The sequence below is a fragment of the Acanthopagrus latus genome, chromosome 21, assembly GCF_904848185.1.
Source record: "Acanthopagrus latus isolate v.2019 chromosome 21, fAcaLat1.1, whole genome shotgun sequence".
Lineage (NCBI taxonomy): Eukaryota > Metazoa > Chordata > Actinopteri > Spariformes > Sparidae > Acanthopagrus > Acanthopagrus latus.
The window spans coordinates 22,182,955-22,200,283 of NC_051059.1; the positions used below are offsets into that span (position 1 = coordinate 22,182,955).

At 42.5% G+C, this 17,329-nt stretch overlaps 1 protein-coding gene and 1 long non-coding RNA gene across 6 annotated transcripts; one reads left to right on the forward strand and one right to left on the reverse strand.

Annotated features, from left to right (window-relative positions):
- Nucleotides 1-4,648: 4,648 nt before the first annotated feature.
- LOC119011505 lies at nt 4,649-10,654 on the reverse strand. Its single transcript, XR_005072208.1, has 2 exons — nt 10,547-10,654; nt 4,649-7,374 (listed from the first exon to the last, which is right to left on the reverse strand). It is a non-coding gene; the product is annotated as an uncharacterized LOC119011505 (long non-coding RNA).
- LOC119011502 (spindlin-Z-like) lies at nt 10,561-16,353 on the forward strand. Of its 5 annotated transcripts, none has more exons than XM_037084673.1 (5): nt 10,561-10,688; nt 11,364-11,405; nt 13,279-13,538; nt 13,919-14,152; nt 15,089-16,353. In XM_037084673.1, exons 2-5 carry the CDS (start codon nt 11,386-11,388, stop codon nt 15,292-15,294), a joined length of 720 nt encoding a protein of 239 aa, XP_036940568.1. In that variant the 5' UTR covers nt 10,561-10,688; nt 11,364-11,385; the 3' UTR covers nt 15,295-16,353. The 5 variants fall into 5 exon arrangements, with proteins under 5 accessions (XP_036940568.1, XP_036940571.1, XP_036940570.1 ...); XM_037084676.1 differs by having other exon boundaries at nt 10,675-10,750; XM_037084675.1 differs by lacking the exon at nt 10,561-10,688 and adding an exon at nt 10,789-11,038.
- The last annotated feature ends 976 nt before the right edge of the window (nt 16,354-17,329 follow it).

The window sequence follows — 17,329 nt, forward strand, 5'->3', positions numbered from 1 at the left end:
AACTGACAAAGATCTTGTGTTTTTGTATCATTAGTCCTATAGAAATTGAAATAACAGCTCTTAAATTGGCCAATTTCTTCAGATTTGTTTCAGTGTGACTATAAACATCTTCTGCATCGGTGACGTCTGAATGTCAGCTGACAGATACTTAAGTTTCATTCCTCCTTTACACAAACCTGCTTCTATTAACACAATTTCAAACTGGTGAGCATCCAGTCAGTCCTCAAACCAAAAGGTGTCAAACCCCCAAATTAGGCAATCGCTCAACATCTTCTGCTGACTTTACATTTTTCATCCAGGACACAGTTGCTCTCTGGCTTCGCGGACGTCCTCCAGTGTCCCCGTGGTTCTTATAGACTCTCCTCCTAATCTAATAGGCCTGACATGGGAGCTCATTTCCTCTCCCCTTCCTCTCTCTGTCTTCCATCAGACCACCAACGCCGCGGCCAGAAGAGGCACACACACACACACACACACACACACACACACACACACACGTGCGAGTTCAGTGCATGACCCAGTGCACGCTCATGCTCCTCATTGTCTCTGTCGCCGTTAATTCTCCACCCCACCACGCCGAAGAGTCGGTGTTATCTAGGATGGCAGAACACCCAGGGCCTCTCCCTTCTCCTCCTCCTCCTCCTCCTCCTCCTCCTCTCCTCAGATATCCCAGTATGGTCTATTTCTGTCCCTGCGTCTCTCTGCTTTCAGCAAAGTGCCACTGACGTCTCTCTCTTCGCTAAACAGATGAGAGCTGTCAGTGATGTGGATTCAGCTGAAGAACTGAATTTAAATAATGCCTCTACCCCCCCCACCCCTTTTTTTTTTTCTTTTTACTTCACCAGATTATGTTTCTCACCTCAATCGCTCTTTCTCGCAAAGGAGCGGTAACAAGACAATGGCTGTGTGATGATGAGTTTTCAAATTTGCTGCCCCTCTTTTCTCTAATTGAGAGTCATTACAGTGATGAGATGTTATTTTTACATACAAAAGCAATTAAGTAATGAGACGCAAACGATTATGTTGAGCGAGGAGGGGAAGAGGCAGCGGCGGAGTGCGGAAAAAAAGGGGGGGCAAAGGGGATAAGGAGCGAAGAGAACAGAGACGAAAAGAGGGGGATTATTTACAAAAAAAAAAAATTCCTCTCTGAAATTTTGCTGAGTCACTGGAAGAGTAAAGCTGCAGACCGGGCTCTCTTTTCTCCTTCTGTCTCTTTCCTCACCCACAAGCGCCGAACCAAGACACACAGCTTGTGTCCCCACCCCGCCGCCACCGTCACCGCCAAACACACACTTACACACTCACACAACCCGAGAGAGAGCGAGAGAGAGCGATGGGGGCAGAAAGACAGGATGAGGCATATTGTTACTCCGCAGCCATCCTGTGGTGTCGGCCCTGCTTTCGTCACACGGACTCATAAAAAAATAACAATAAATAAAGCAGATCGCCGTAAACAAGAGATAAAAAAAAAAAAAAAGCATGCATTTATTTAAAACTACAGCAGCAGATGGGAGGCCCTCTCTGCAGTCGGCGTGACGTTTATTTGACATCACATCCTGGTTCTGATGAACACCACAGCAGAAATGGGCCTCGACGTTGTCGCAAGTTCCAGCATTTCGCCAGGAGGAGAGAAAGAAAGAAGAAGGTTTAATGTCATTTTAATAGCCACGGCCTCCGGTCACAGATGGCACTTTGTCGATCTGACCACATTGTTGATGTATGTGGGATCTGCCCCCCCGTCTGACACATCTGTCCCATATGTTGCGCCGCGGCTATAAAACCATCTGACATGGTGCAAAAAATCAGACTCACATGCTCCACTTACTGGGAGGCTGCAGCCCTCCGGAGCAGAAATTAGTGTGAGCAAATCGGTGATTGGCAAAGCTTGATAATCCTATCTATTACACTGCTCAGTGGGCAGAAAGCATTTATTTGATTGGTCAGGATGGATTATATTTATAGTAGTATGTGCCAACAGCAACCAACAATTATTTCACAGCTGTAGTTACTTTCAGAGGCGTGTGATCAAGATACGTGACGCACTGATTCAACCAAAGCAGACGGTCTGTAAAGCAGCTCAGAGCAGCTTCACCTCCGACAACCACGACGTTAAAGCTCTGCTCACGTAGCAGTAATAAAGATCCAGTGATGAACTACGTGACGAGGGGAGCGTTCTGCAGCGTAATGGATTACTGTTAAAACTTTATACACATTTGCGTGTGGTTGTTGGTTTCTTTGGTTGGTTTGTCAGCAGGATCACGCAAAAACCACCGAGCAGATATCCACAAAACATGGATGGAGGATGGTTATCGGTCCAGAACAGACCCGGTTAACTTTCAGTGAGAAAGGGACGGATCAAGGTATGTTTTCTCAACTTCTTTAACATCGACATACGCTCAAGACGTAGGTGGCTGGTGATTTTGATTGAGCATAAAAGGGGCCTGTTGAGCTTTGGCGGAGGTATACGCTCTACTGCTCCAGTCTAGTTTATACGTTAACCTAAAGTTATAATATGTAACATTCCTGAATTAAATTATCTTTAACCGACAACTCAGCCGTACCTCGGCCTTCTGCACGTCTCTCGCCAGATGTTTCAGTCTCCTAAACCGGAAACGCGCTTTGCTACCATCTCATGACCTGTGGATCAAGGAAATTACATACAAGGTAAAGCTGGAAACACGGAGGATCTCTGTGAGAGTTTTGACCAACTATGCATACGGTTTGTATCTTTTATAGACGCTCCAGACATCAGGCCTGGTGTGATAAATGACAGTCAGTTTGAACAGTATGATTTTATTGTCTCTCATTTCTTATCTTTTTTTCAAAAAGCCATTTTCTTTGTTTGTTTAACTCTATACATCCCCTCCTGTGTGCCCTTTTTTTCTGTCTTCTTCTTTCCCTCTGTGTTTTGTTTGTTGCCTGAGCATTGTTACTTCTGATTTTTGTGATTTTTTTTTTCTGTTAATGCACAACTTTCAATGCTGATGCTCAGTCAAACAATTGTCTAAAAAACAACCAAACCTTTGTTATACAGTATATATTGCTGAGTTGTGTCCTCAGGTTATCTAACGCTTCTCACAATGTTTACACACTGAACAAATCCTCATTTTACTCAAAGTAGCGGTGAGTTACTTCTCATCACCTGTTGCCGTAATGTGCAGGAGAGTGAGAGAGTAACAGGAAGTCAGCGAACTTGATTAAATTTACTGTGAATAAAACTTTAAAACATCATCTCGCCCGTGAGTCACCTCAGAAGACTGTCATCAGCAACAGTGGATGTTTAGAAATGCAGACAATAACTCCCATGATCCCAACCTACCTACTTATTTCATTTAGACTGAGAGGCACCTTGTGGCAGAAATACATAAGGTGCGATTAAGTAATTTAGATTTAAACGCATGACTGAAACTTTTAACGAGCGAACGAGCAGACTGCTTCTCTTGTGCTCTTTGTGGATATTATTATTTTTCTGTAGTCAGACTCAACACGCTTTGCATTAAATTGAAAATAATGAGCTGATGATATCGACGAAGGCTCCACTCGGCTTCTTATTTTCGCAAAAGCATTTGTTGTGTTGTCAGTAGCTCGAGTGTTTTCTGCTTCTGTTGTTATCTACACAATAAGTTCAGGAGCGGGAAATCAACTGTCTCAAACACAAACATACACACACAAGTATATATACGTACGTACATACGGCCCTGAACACACAGAGGAAGTGGGAGACTATCAGATTTGCTCCTATGGAATCAGCGAGCAGCATCAGCAATCAATTGACAGAGCAGCACCCCCTGCTGTTTGTGTAATGGTGACAGGAAGAACACACACATTGTGAAACACTGTGACAACACAAACATTTACTGAGAGGAGAGGAGAGGAGAGAGGAGGGGAGGGGAGGAGAGGAGAGGAGAGGAGGAGAGGAGAGGACAGGGGAGGAGAGGAGAGGAGAGGAGGGGAGGAGAGGAGAGGAGAGGAGGGGAGGAGAGGACAGGGGAGGAGAGGAGTCTGATGTGATACAGTATGACTCAGGGCTATGAAGTCAGAGTGGGTTTATGGAGAGATTAAAGGATTGAGGAACAAGGGAGAGAAAGCGTGGGCAGACAGATACAGAGTCCACAAAGTCCAGGAGCCTGCTGGAGCGCCTGCAGACAGTAACTCATGAGTGTTACTCATCGGGAATAATCCGCAATCAACATTCGGGAGGGTGAGATGATCAATATGTTCAGCAGTGTTAATTACCTCAGCAGGGGGAAATTGTTTCTTGGGGTGTACGGAGTGGATGGAGAGACTTCTGTGCCCTCTAAGGTGGCTGTGTCGCGGTGAACGAGGCTGTCCCGTAAGGAGACAGTGTCAGATTACATCTCCACCACTGCCAGTGTCTCCATCAATAACACAGAGTCCCGTCGAAGTGTCCTTGAGCAAGAGGCTAAACCCCTTCCCGTTTAATTCACGTCACTTAGGATGGGAGCGGCAAGTGAACGGACCTTCAAATTAATTTAAAAGAGCACATGTTCTTTAGAAAAAAAAGTTTACTTTTAAGTTTAGTTTACCAAGCTTTTAAAAAGTAGGAATTCTGACTCATAAATTAATAATTGTTTACCCGTGTTTTGGAGGGGAAAGCGAAAATGATTACAAGTCAGTGTGAGGTCGCTGTTTTTAGAGGCTGTTTTATTAAAGTGGTATGTAGAAGAAGAAGGAGATGTGAAGAAATAACAGTGTTGACGTTATTAAAAAAAAAAAGTCTACTGTGTTGCAGAGATGCTAACCAGCTAGCCTTAGCTTCTCCTTAAGTGCACAACTCTCTGAGCTAAATAGCAAAATGGCAGCTGCAGCAGTTACCAGTTACTCTGTTTGTTTGGAGTATGAATTAGACATGCGGCTAGTTCAGTGCAAATTTAATGTTTTTGCTCCTATCAGCATTATTTTCAGCAGGCAGCCGAACAACCCTGTGGCAGATAAGGGAAAAGTTAGCAACCAGCTGGTGAACATAATGGAGCATTTAGCATCTTAAGAGGCAGATTCGCCCTGAGGAGCTGGACATCACTGAGAAATCATGAATGGGACTCACTGTACATCCGTCAGGCGGAGAGAAACACAACTCTAAATGAATTGTAATGCTGCTCTGTGTGCAAACAAGCTGCCATATTAAATTGAAAGGTAATAAAATGCAGATGGCTTGTGTCCCTGTAGCCAAAAAAAAAAAAAAAACTCAGTTTGCCATCGACCCGAATCAGCTGTCGCACTTTTACACAAAACGATGCATTTGAGACTCGTCGAAAAAACAAGCGAGCTGAAATGTCGAGCTTAAAGTAACACGGCTGATACACACCAGCTTTTTCACAGTTAGTGGTAGTCGAACAGGCGTGAGAGTGAAGGATTGTGGGTTACGTGTCGGAGAAACAAGATTGAGGACGGCGGCTGTAAAGGATATAACAGTTAATATGTTACTAAATCAGCGTGTGTAAAACACAGGCGAGTTTGAGTACCGTATAATTATAGGACACGAGCGGCGTAATCATATAGGATGGAATGTAAAAAGACTTAAATTGTAATTCTCCATATGGTCTGGTACGGTTGATTGGGGTCAAGAGATCCCATGTCACACACACTCTCCCTCTCTCACACACACACACACATCAGATGTATACACACACACAAATGTGTACCTTTTCTGGTGGTGGTGTTAATTAGAGTTGTGCACAAATGAAGGCAGATGTACTCCACCTCATTCTTGGGGTCAATTAGCTGTGACAGCAAGAGCTACACAATCCTAAGACCCAATTAATGAGAGGATTTACTTATTATCACACCGACGGGACGTAATTACATTCAAACATTTAGTGTTATGGTTAAGTGCTGGATGGCAGATGCTTGCTTTGGATCGTTGCTCATCGTAGAAGTTATTTCCGTGGCACTTTCCTCACACTTTGTGGCCTCAGTCACGAGCACGGTGCCGCTTGTGTCTCTGAGATACTCTAAATGTTGGGTAGATGGATGAATCGACGGATGGATCGACAGATATAGTCTGGCCTCAGTCTTTACAAATATCGACTTCCTGCTGGGACTCCAAAAAAAAAAAAACAGCTGACAAGGACTTTAGCAGCAGTAGATAAATCACCTGCATGTGTAATCAAAAGGAAGAACAGGATGGAAATACGAACAAGCGCACCGTCCTCGAGGTACGAGGCCCAATAAATCTTGCAGGCTCACGAGTTCACATGTCGGCTGTGGACGAGGTGAAGAATAGATGAGAGAAACACCTCGGGGAGGCCCAGACTGTCAACATGACGATACAGCACTTCATCATCACATATACCAAGAGATTTAATTATACGCATGCAATCGAAAGGTGACTCATTCTCTCCCCAGGAAACGGTGAATTTTGGACTTTTGGGACTTGAATTTATTAGGCTGAAGATAGGAAGACGGGCTCCCTGCGCAAAGTCTTGGAAATATATTTAGACACCTCAGTGAGGGTGACATTTCTCCTGGGATAGATGTGTCCAAAGATTCACTTTGAAAAAAAATAAATATTCAAAAATCAAACATGTGAATGAGTTTCGGTGATGAAGGGGAATTAGCTTTCATCCGAACATGAAAGAAAAACAGGAAACCAGCCGGCAGCCGGCCGAATACACAGACTCGTGTTGTTGTCCTGATCCCGCAGACTCTCTTTAAAACGCTTCATGATCCAAATCACAACACTCGAGATACTGTTTCATCACGTTTGGTCTTGATTTGACTCGCAGGGTTTTGTCTAACGTGTTAATATCTGCCATCATGTCCTCAGAGGGGAAAGGTGAGCTGGTGAGCCAGACAGAAACAGAAGCCTGCTAATTAAAGCTGGAAACAGTCAACAGCACACACACACACACACACACACACACACACACACACACACACACACACACACACACACACACACACACAGAGTCAACTTCGATTCAGCTCCACACATGCATGATACAGCCATGATATCCCTTTAAAGCTGCCGTTTATGTTGCATGGGCTTGTTGCTAATAATAGCAATATCTAATCAATGGAGACACACAAACACACTCACACACTTAACCTTGACTTGACTTGACAGGTCTGCTATGCAATCTCCCTGCAATACTTCACAAAAAAAAAACAAAAAAAAACAAAACATCAACAGCGCTCCTCAGCAGGGTGCAGGATCATTTCATGTCTGCAGGTGGAGGATCTGCGAGCGTGCCCTCCATCCAATAATGCGAGTGGAAGCGACAGATACCTGGAAGAGCGGAAGAGCTGGAAGGAGAGGAGGAGACCTCTATTTTTGGAGACGGTATTCTCATGGTGTCCCGGGGGAGAGGGCCGCTGTGGGCTCCCCTCCTCAGATGGCAGCGCAGGAGAAACCTGCAAGAGACAGAGCAGGAGAGGATGTCATTCACAGACGAGTAAACATGACGATTTCAGATTTCGGGGCCTTGGAAGTGCGATGTGTTCGGTATAAATGAGCAAATCCAAGTGGCAGAGATGTTGGAAGTGGTGTAGGGAGCGTGCTTATGCTTCCTTTTGCCCTTAAAACTGAGTGACCTCCACTGATTTACTCATCGCTTGCTGTAGAGCATCATGGGACTAAATGCAACCAAAAAAAGAGGGGGGGAGGAGAGGAAGAAGAAGTCAGCCCGTTTCTCCAACATCCAGGCCTTTTCTGTTGCTGTGACAACAACAAGGACAAGAGGAGGCAACCTTGGACGCCGGACAGCTTTGTGTCGATAACAACACTGAAGGCTGTCAGCCTTACAGCACTGACTAGCACCTCACAGCCATTCCGTCTGTGGCGGACTGATCGTAAATATCTGTGGTCAAACTGTTTAAATGCAGAATCATAATGGGATTATGAGAAGGAGTGAAGTCAGGCTGCAACCGCTCAGACCGCCGTGTAGCTGCTAATGGCAGGAGGCAGATTTCTGTCTGGTGGTAAAATTATCTGGTTAATAGATCCAGCTGGGAGGAAACAGTCCAATTAAAAGGATGAGTTTTTTTGTGGTTGATTGAAGTTAAGTTGAAGAAGTTCAGTTAAAGAAAAGAAACATCTACCTGCCTTGTTTTTGCAGAGAAAATCACCCAGGATCTACAGCAGACATGCAGGGTCAAAAAGTCTGAGAGCACTGGTCCAAACACTTTATACATTCATTTCAAATGTAACGTTTAGTTTTCCATTTCACTGATGTTATCTCAGCATTCTGTGACAACACGAGAAGCTCAGTGGAACGATGTCAAATCACGCTGGGAAAACATGAGTCATCCAGTTTAGTACAAATGAGGCACGTCAGCGTGAGTGTGTGAGGGGAAACACCGGCTACTGAGATATCATGAAATTCATGGGTTCATGACAAAGAGTCAACGATTCACTGAAATTGTTAAAATAACATTATCATCAGTAATGAAAGAAATAAGATTACATCTGACACAAATTTCGAATATTGGTCCTCTCATCCAATCTCAAAATTTTAACCCATACAACAAGGACTTGCAATGGCTTGTTACCTGACACCTACTGCTAATTCCAAGCACCTTAAACTGGCAAAAGACAATGTTTTTGCTTTAACTTGTGATACCGATTGCACAGTTTAATGGTTATAGAAAAATTAAACAATCCGTGTAGGTTCCCTATAAAACTTTTCCCTGCAAAAAACCCACTGATGGACAGATGAAAGAGGAAAAGGTATGGAAACTGAGGTGAAACAAGACGGGCGTTCACCCGATGGAGAGCGCCGGTGTTGTGTCAAAGTCTGTTCCCTCGCTGATACGTGTTCTCTCTTACAACCGGGACGTATTAATAGAACCGAGTGTGTTACTTTGGCCTTTCAAAGCACTGAGCTCAGAGTTTTCTTGGTCAAATCAGGATTCTTACAGTTGTTTTTCTGCTTTGGACCGTAGCCAGGCTGATAGCGGTAGCCATGTTGCTAACACTGTGTTTGCGCCAACGGCACCAACAGTAATACAACAGGGAAACAGTTGGAGGGGGAAAGTTGAAAAAGGTTTCTGTTTCCGTTTAAAACAAAATGTTACGGCTGTGGCAAAGCTTTCACACGGTAAGGAATAAGATTTGGAGCGCTTAGTCTTCTCTTTTTTGTTTCAAGTCAAGATATTTTACAATTTAAATGTGATGTTATTGCCTTTAAAGCACTGTCAGGATGGCATATCAACACAGGTTTGATTGATTTTCCTTCAATATTCATGTTACCTAATTTTGTTATTTTCTTTTTAATGTTCTGATTGTCTTAAAGTGTGTACTGTGTTTGATAAAAGTGCTGTTGTGTGTTTCAATGTTGTGTCATTTTACATTAAAATAAGAGAAATTAACTTAAACGTGAATAAATGAATGAATAATAGGTCGTCTGTAACAAATAAAAATAAAACAAAAACTGGTAGGAGGTTTTTGTAACTGGAGCGGGGCCACAAGCATAAATGTACATGTAGTATTGCTGCAGATTGCCTTGTGATTGCCAGTACCAGGAGGTTAAGGCACTGATATATTTTTTTTCCACCTCCACATCATAGGTGAGTCATACACATACAGGTGGTTTGGCACAAGATAAAACCAAAAGCTTTCACCCTGAAGAAGCACACAGACAGGCACCCAAGGGTACTGCATCATTCACTCTGCTCAGTCCATCGTCTGAAGTCTGTTAGGGCAGCCGGTGGCAGAGAGTTTGTGTTTAGTATGACATCTTGTGGTGGAAATAAGCAATTCAGCGTGATGGAAGTCGACCTTTCCCTCAGTGTTTAAATCATCCAAGTGTGACAGTGCTGGTGTGTTTTACTGTGCAACCACGCCTTTCACAAAAAACCCCAAATACCATATGACTGGTTCAATATCAGATTAAGTTAATTTAATTAAGATGTTGCTATACAACCATAGGTAACACTTATAATAGAAGATATTAGAGCCATTAAGATTGGTGTGCCCTTCTTCACTCCTTTGTATTATAACAATCACAAATAATCTTTAATTATTTAGCTTTTCTGAACTTATTCATAGGCTGGTACAGAAATCAATTGTATGTTTTAAGCCCAAAATTAATTCAAAAGACATCATATTGTTCTCTCTTTACAGCCAGAGATCAAATGCTTGCATTTGAGGCACACAATTATAAATAAAGGATCAACTGTGTGGATGAAAAGAATATAATTGTAGCCTAAACATTACAGCCAGAGGAATTCTGCCTTTGTTTATTTAATTAAATTCACTAATGCGCCTTTAAAGGCCTCTAGCTCTGTATGTGACTGTAATTACTGCTTGCTTGGTATTTGGGAGGCGTTTATCACAGAAATTCCTTGGAAATGAGAGGCAGTCAGACAGAGGGGAAAAATGTGGACTGAAGCTACAGGGGATGATGGGAAATGTAGTTCCACGACATTGTAAACTCATGTGTATCCAAAACATTCAAAAGAGAACAAAGTGATTTTTTAATTAAATATCCAACTGATTCAAATACATTAAGCACTTCCGTGTTCGCAGGTGAGTATAATTTGGCTCCAGAGTTGGACTCAATCAAAGGGAAGAACGTTTACTGACTTCAAGTCCCAGAGTGCTTTGCGAGCGAGCGCGGCGCTCCTGGTGGTTGTAGTCGTCGGCGGGGTCGTTTCCGTGTATCCAGCCTACGTTAGGTGGTGGAATCTGCTCTGCAAAGACAAACACATGTGAAATTATTGATCAGGTAGGGCAAACAGTTTATTCCGCCGGTTCCCGCCTTTTCAACTCGTCGACCGCATTAAAGATGTCAGTGAATTTCTCACCGTCAGTTCGTGTTTGTGCCGCAGACGTAGAAAGCTGCCAGCCAGTGTGCAAAATCAGCGCTTACATGGCGAATGCGTTTCCTTTTGTTCAGCTAGCTGATGTGTCGAAATACAGCAGCCCGAGTGCTCAGAAATGTAACTCATTAAAAATAAACAGTGACTGAAGGGACTCATTAACGCAGGATACCGAGCCGCGTCCATTTATAGACCCGCTGGAGCGACGCACAGCCAGCGACACTCGACACGTCGGCGTTTTATCCGGCTCGCCTCGGTGAAGTTGAACATTTATCAGCTATATGTTAGCTGTGCAAATGTTTAAACCTGCAACGTTATGCTTCTGTAGCATGTAGCCACGTCGGCTAGCGTTAGCATCGGGGCTTGCCGCAGTTACGTTGTTTACATCCGGTAATGCGGGCTGTTGGTTAATTTGCATTGTTGTTGCTGACTGAGTTTAGTGTAACACGTCTGTCTGCTGCACTCATACCTGCTTTAATGTGTGTTGTTTTTTTTTTTTATTATTATTATTAATATAAATGAAGTTGTCAGGTGATGTGCTCCTGTCATATTCACTAACCGGGCTGTCTTGTGTCTCACAGGGTTGTGTGAATTTATGGAAACATGTCGAAGAAACGGGGCAGGTAGGATCACTGCTGATTCAACTCTTCTGACCTTTGGTGCACCTTTTAATGACAGCACAGCAAAGACTCTGAGCTGATCTGTAAACAAATCCTAATGACTCTAACAACAACGTTAATCCCCTTGAGTTCAACTCAACTTGTAAAGGATTAGTCGATTAATCTGTCAGTTGATCAAAACACAAATTAAACAAATACTTCTGAAGCAAGAAGCATCGTTTATTGGTGGTGCAAGAACTGTTGGACAGATTAAATGAATGAACGAATGAATGAAGTTGACATTTTATCCACTTAACTACTGATGCTAGGAGGACCAATACTAAAACTTAAAGGTGCATTATGTAAGACTTTGCCACCTATGGAATTCATGCTCCAAACTATTATTGGGTAGCATATTACCATAGTAACCGCTAGCTGCACGGCTAACTTCAAACCAGGGTTTGAAGCCAGTTTTTGTAGTAGCCAACTGGTGTAATTATAAGCACTTTTTCCCTTAAGCTTACATTGTAAAAGAAGCATCTGTAAAACGGTGTATATTTCTTAGCGTCTCATTCCCCATGAGATGATTCTTTTGACTGTCATAAAATGAGCCACTTGGTTGGATAACACTTTGAAAGTCCAGAAAGAGCAGCATGATAAAGTTATTTTATCTCAATTCAAGTAAGCCGGGCACCAAACTGGAAGTTAGCCGAAATCTCCAGTGCACACACTCTGTGGCCTCCACAGTTCTCGAAAGCAGTCGTACAATTTTGGCTTCATGCACCACTGAGCAGCTCTCATCAAAAAGAACTGGACTTTGCCTCCACGGCTTTACCCAGGTATAATTGTAACATCCATGGGCTAACTGAGCTAACTAGTTAACAGCAGCTACAGGTAGCAGCAGTTAGCAGTCTTGACTAGCAACTTAGACACAGTACTGTCAGTATTAGGAGAGAAGACAGGCAGGGCTAGCTGGTTAGCATTCAAGCTCCAGTAGATGTCTCTGCAACACAGTACATGGACACACAATTTTCACATGATGTCAAACCCCTCTTTCTTCATAATCTGTTAATAGTTTTAGTTTTTTCTTGATTTTCTAAATGTATTATTTTTGAATACATTTCTTACATATTGCACCTTTAATAAGGGCCCTCAGACCAAAAGCAAACAAACATTTTTGTATTGTTATGATGCAGAGACTGTACATAGCTGAGTGGTTTTAAACACGATTCCACAGCAGTTTAACATACTTTATATCATGCACTTCAGCTCTGAACCGAAGCGGAACTGAATTTAGGCTGAGCAGATTACACTGAATGGGTTTTTGAAGTGCATCATTTCATTTTGTGATCCATTCTTTGTAATTCAGTCTGGCATATTTGGCCTCTGTACTTGGATGATGATTAAGAATAATGTTATGTGTGATTGGGCTGTGTTTGCAATGCTAAATCTGCCAAGCATCTGTGGGGTCTTAGGCATTGGCACATCACAAGCACTACAGACACTATTTAATAAGCTAAATTAGACATTTTACAGTAATATTGGCCCGGATGAATATTCACAAGGATTGTTTGCTACCCACACTGTGATGTTTAGAGGCACTAAAGCAAGTTTTCATCAGTGGGATGATGACTAAATACGACACTAGTTTGGATGAGCTGTAGCACCTATCCTCTGATAGCCTGACACTCGAGTGCACATTCAACATTTCCATAGAATAAAGTGCTCTCCATTTGGGGCCCTGTGTGTTTAGGGCAGTACCAGTTCATCTCCTATCTTAAGACTTCACATAACACTAATATAGATCGATAAAATACCTATAAAATATTCATCTTACTTTCGATCTACAGCTAATACATTGATACTAATAAGGACCTTTTTCCTCACGCGCTCACAGGAAGCGTAGCAGTGGAGAGCTGAGCGAAAGCTCGGCGTCGACCCTGAGCCCGGACCCTGACAACCTGCTGGGCCGCAGGATTCAGCACACCTGGAGGGAGAAGGGCAACGTGACCAAGTGGAAAGGCACCGTTCTGGAGCGCCTTACCGTGAACAGCTCCCTCTACATGGTCAAATATGACGGCTTCGACTGCGTATACGGCATCGAGCTCTTCAAAGATAGTCGGGTGTCCAACCTGCAGGTGTTGACCGAGAAAGTTGGTGAGTGCTGCAACATCTCTTTTTATATCGTGGATGCTTGGGTGTGCATTTTGTGAACTATAAAGAACTGAGGACTGGTATTTTTAACTTCTGACGTGAACACTTTAGGCGAATCGATACTGGGCTTTTTTGTGAAAGATTTATAAATTTAACTTGAGTCAATTTTTTTCTGGCAAATTTAAAAGTGTCTTCCTTCCGTGACCTAAAATAAAACTGATATTAAGCAAAACTGATAGTCTGTCAGTTTTAGGGATTTTAGTGGTGCTTTGTCAGCACTGTACGATATTGTAATAATATTTTAATGCCCTACTATAATGTGCCATGTGGGCGCTATAAAGTTTTCCAGTTAACGGGCTTATCAAAGTGTCTTCTTCCTGCAGTGAACAATAAGATCAAGGTGCCTCCCGGGGCGGAGGAGCTGGTGGGCCGAGCTGTGGAGCATCTGTTTGAAAAGGAGGATGGTGAGAAAAACGAGTGGCGAGGCATGGTGCTGTCCCGAGCCCCCATCATGACCCACTGGTATTACATCACCTACGAGAAGGACCCGGTGCTGTACATGTACCAGCTGTGGGACGACTATAAGGACGGAGATCTGCGCGTCCTGCCTGAATCTGGTACGGCAACGAGAGCTTTCGTGTTTGTGTGCATAAAATTGTCAGTGTTTCAAATTTCAGATGCTCCTGGAAAAGGTGGGAGGAAGAGAGCAGGACAAATTTACATAGTCAGCGTTGGGGAAAAAAAAAAAAAAGAGTTGAATCTCTGTGCTGCCTTTTTTCATTTTGGAAGATTTTGTGCAGAGTTTTGGCTCAATTCAGTTGTAAGAGCATTTCTTGTTATGGGCACTTATCATGTCTTATGTCGTGTCTTATCTTTAAGAGACAAGGAATTAGAGGAGACTGGGGGAGGTGAAAAACTTGTTGGTTCAGGATAAAGTTCAGTTTCAAACTGTAGATCAATTAGTGTCTGAGGTTACCTTGCAAACATGCTTCAGGATTAGAAAAAAGTTTTAATAATGCTGCACATCGGACAACATAAACACCAACACCATCCATATCTCGGATAGGTCAACGTTGACCATAATATCGGTCGGCTTTGGGACTGAGACTGTCTAATTACAGGAGCATGAAGCGCAACAAATCTATAATAAATAAATGTACTGAAATACTTGAACTTGTTTATTGGTAAAAGCACTTTGAATGCTAATATTTTAGTGCACCGTGTTGTTTTGAAAGAAGAAATTGCAAATCAGAAAGGTCATATTTTCCAGATGAGCCCATAATATTAGAATAGAAATATAACTTTTCTTTTTATTTTTTTTAAGGTTTGCCTCAAAAACTACATAGTGCACCTTTGACTTACAGCTCTTGATGATGATAAACAAGTGGAGAAGCAACATTTTTATATTTACATGGTTTCCATTGACGTCAGGATTGTAATTGTTTGTGGCGACGATGGTGAAACAGGTTTATCTGTTGCCCTGTTGGCAAGTTTACAAGTAACATCTTCCCGTTACACTGGTCTTATTCCTGCTTGTCTTGTCTATCTTCCAGAAAACAAACATCTGCTGCCGGCAGACAGGAAGCCAGGTGAGGAGCCAGAGAGCCTTGTGGGTAAACAGGTGGAGTACGTCACAGATAACGGCCTGAAGAGGACGGGCTTGGTCATCTACCAGGTCCCAGCTAAACCCACGGTGTACTACATCAAATATGACGATGACGTCCACATCCACGTCTACGATCTGGTGAAGACCACCTAGTACTGACTGTCCCGTTTCTTCTTCAGCTCGTGGCTCCTGTCTGACTCGACCAGTCCTTCACCCGTTAAAGTGTTACAGATGTCAGTTTTCCTTCAGCGGGGCGGGGGCCGATGTGCTGAAGAACAAAAGCCCTGTTTTTGTTTTTTCCTAACCTCTTGAGGTTTCTCTCAGTCTCACTTTACAAGACATGTTGGTCTTGATTCTTAACTTTGCGTTACCTTGATGTATGACTACGAGGTCGTCTTCAATGTAAATAGAGCAGGTCTGAGACCAGTTGTATAGCCCAGCAGATGAAATGGAGCTAGACGTTCGTTTTGGTTCACTCACACTTGTATAGTGCTACTTTCAAACTCCAAATTCATACTTTTTGTAAGCGACACATCAAACTAAATGAATTCAGCTTTCTTACCTATACCTCTGTGTTTTACTCGTATTTCATTTCACTTTTATATGCCTGTGTTATTTATTTCATCAGGAACATCTGGCTGTGCTGCTGGTAACATTTTTGGCGAAACGTGTCTGCTGTGCTTCATGTGTGTCGCTGAGGTCGGCCTCAGTTTGTTGAATATAGAATTAACATTCATTTGACTGGTGTGCTCATTTCACCATCGCATTGAACTCTGATAGCAGTTGAAGTGTATCGGCATCGGGGAGACTCGACTGTCTCACATCGTGCATTTAAAAAAAAAAAGATGAAGAAGAAGAAAAAACACAGATTATTCTTAAAAATCATGTATCATATTTCTGTTCCGTTTTCATGTAAGTTTTTCTACATTATGATAATATATGAAAAAGACTGATGTTGATGTCAAGTTGTTTGAGCGGTGTTTGTTCTGCACACTATTTATGTAGTTCCAATCGGCCACCAACATTCGTCTGGTATTTCGGACTGAAGTCTGTATTATTTGCCAAAAAAAAAAAAAAAATGAATGATGTGCTATGATATTATTCAGGCCTCAAAATATTGTTCATTGTGACCCTAAGTATGTTTTTCTTTTCTTTCTGTAAATATAATCTGAGACATTTTTATGAACGTAAAACAAAGATCCTTGAAAATGATTTTCTCGTCCAGTTATTGCGACACGCCGTCAGTGTGGCGGCGAGTGTGTTTGTGTCGACCCATCGGCAGTTGTCGAGAGATTACGCGAATTTAAATCATAGTAAATCGGATAAGGAAAATGAGCAACTCCCTATAAATTGATTATTTGAAGCACTTTAGGTGATAAATGAAATGATACAAAGTTGGATTCTGTTATCCAAGCAATTAATTAGTGCAGTATTCTGAGAAAAGGTTCTGAAATAAGGACATGATGCATATTTTTTGCCCTCATGTCTGATTGATCTCTGCACTAAACTATAATTCATAATCCAATGTCTCTGCCTCATGACCTCCACTTTTATGTCTTTATCTATCTGCTATAGTGGCGCCTTTTCAAAATGTGAATATTTTCAGTATTATATGGACCCCATGTGTACATTAAACATGTAAGTGAACGTGAAATCTCCCTTTTATATACAGCTGCATGAGCTGAGATGAATCACCTTGACTTCTCTGAAGACAGTGAATCGACTCGTACTGTTGCTTGAATTCAGAGCTAAATTTTTTCATTCGGCATTCAAATGCACCGGGTCAAGAGACTTTACACAGGAGTTCAACATACGTCTTGAATTGATTGGACGCTGTCTCCACCTTACCAAAGCACCGTCTTATGTTGAGAACTGTACACTTTGCTTTGCGAAGACTTCCCAACGTGGTACGAGAAAGTCTCAACAACCTGCTTCTGTCATTTTGAGAAAAAGCTTATGAACATCAGTCAGTTCAGGTGTTCGATTGCAAATAAAAGAGACGTCTTCTTGGAAATTGTGAGAGTTGAGGTGACCTCGATGCGTGCCAGGTTCCAGCATGCTGTGTAGCTTAAAGGAAGGTCTGTGTGGCTTCAGAGAGTTTGTGTCCGAGATATTTTAGTTTTCATTACTGCTCTCATGGACGTTGATTGATTAAAGCGGCAGGATGTGGTTTTGAAGGAGAGGAGCG

What these genes read in the sequence shown, in the direction of transcription:
- LOC119011502 (XM_037084673.1), top strand. Translation starts at nt 11,386, where the DNA reads ATGTCGAAGAAACGGGGCAG. An exon ending in ATGTCGAAGAAACGGGGCAG is followed by an intron (nt 11,406 to 13,278) that starts GTAGGATCACTG and finishes ACGCGCTCACAG; the next exon opens with GAAGCGTAGCAGTGGAGAGC. An exon ending in GGTGTTGACCGAGAAAGTTG is followed by an intron (nt 13,539 to 13,918) that starts GTGAGTGCTGCA and finishes TTCTTCCTGCAG; the next exon opens with TGAACAATAAGATCAAGGTG.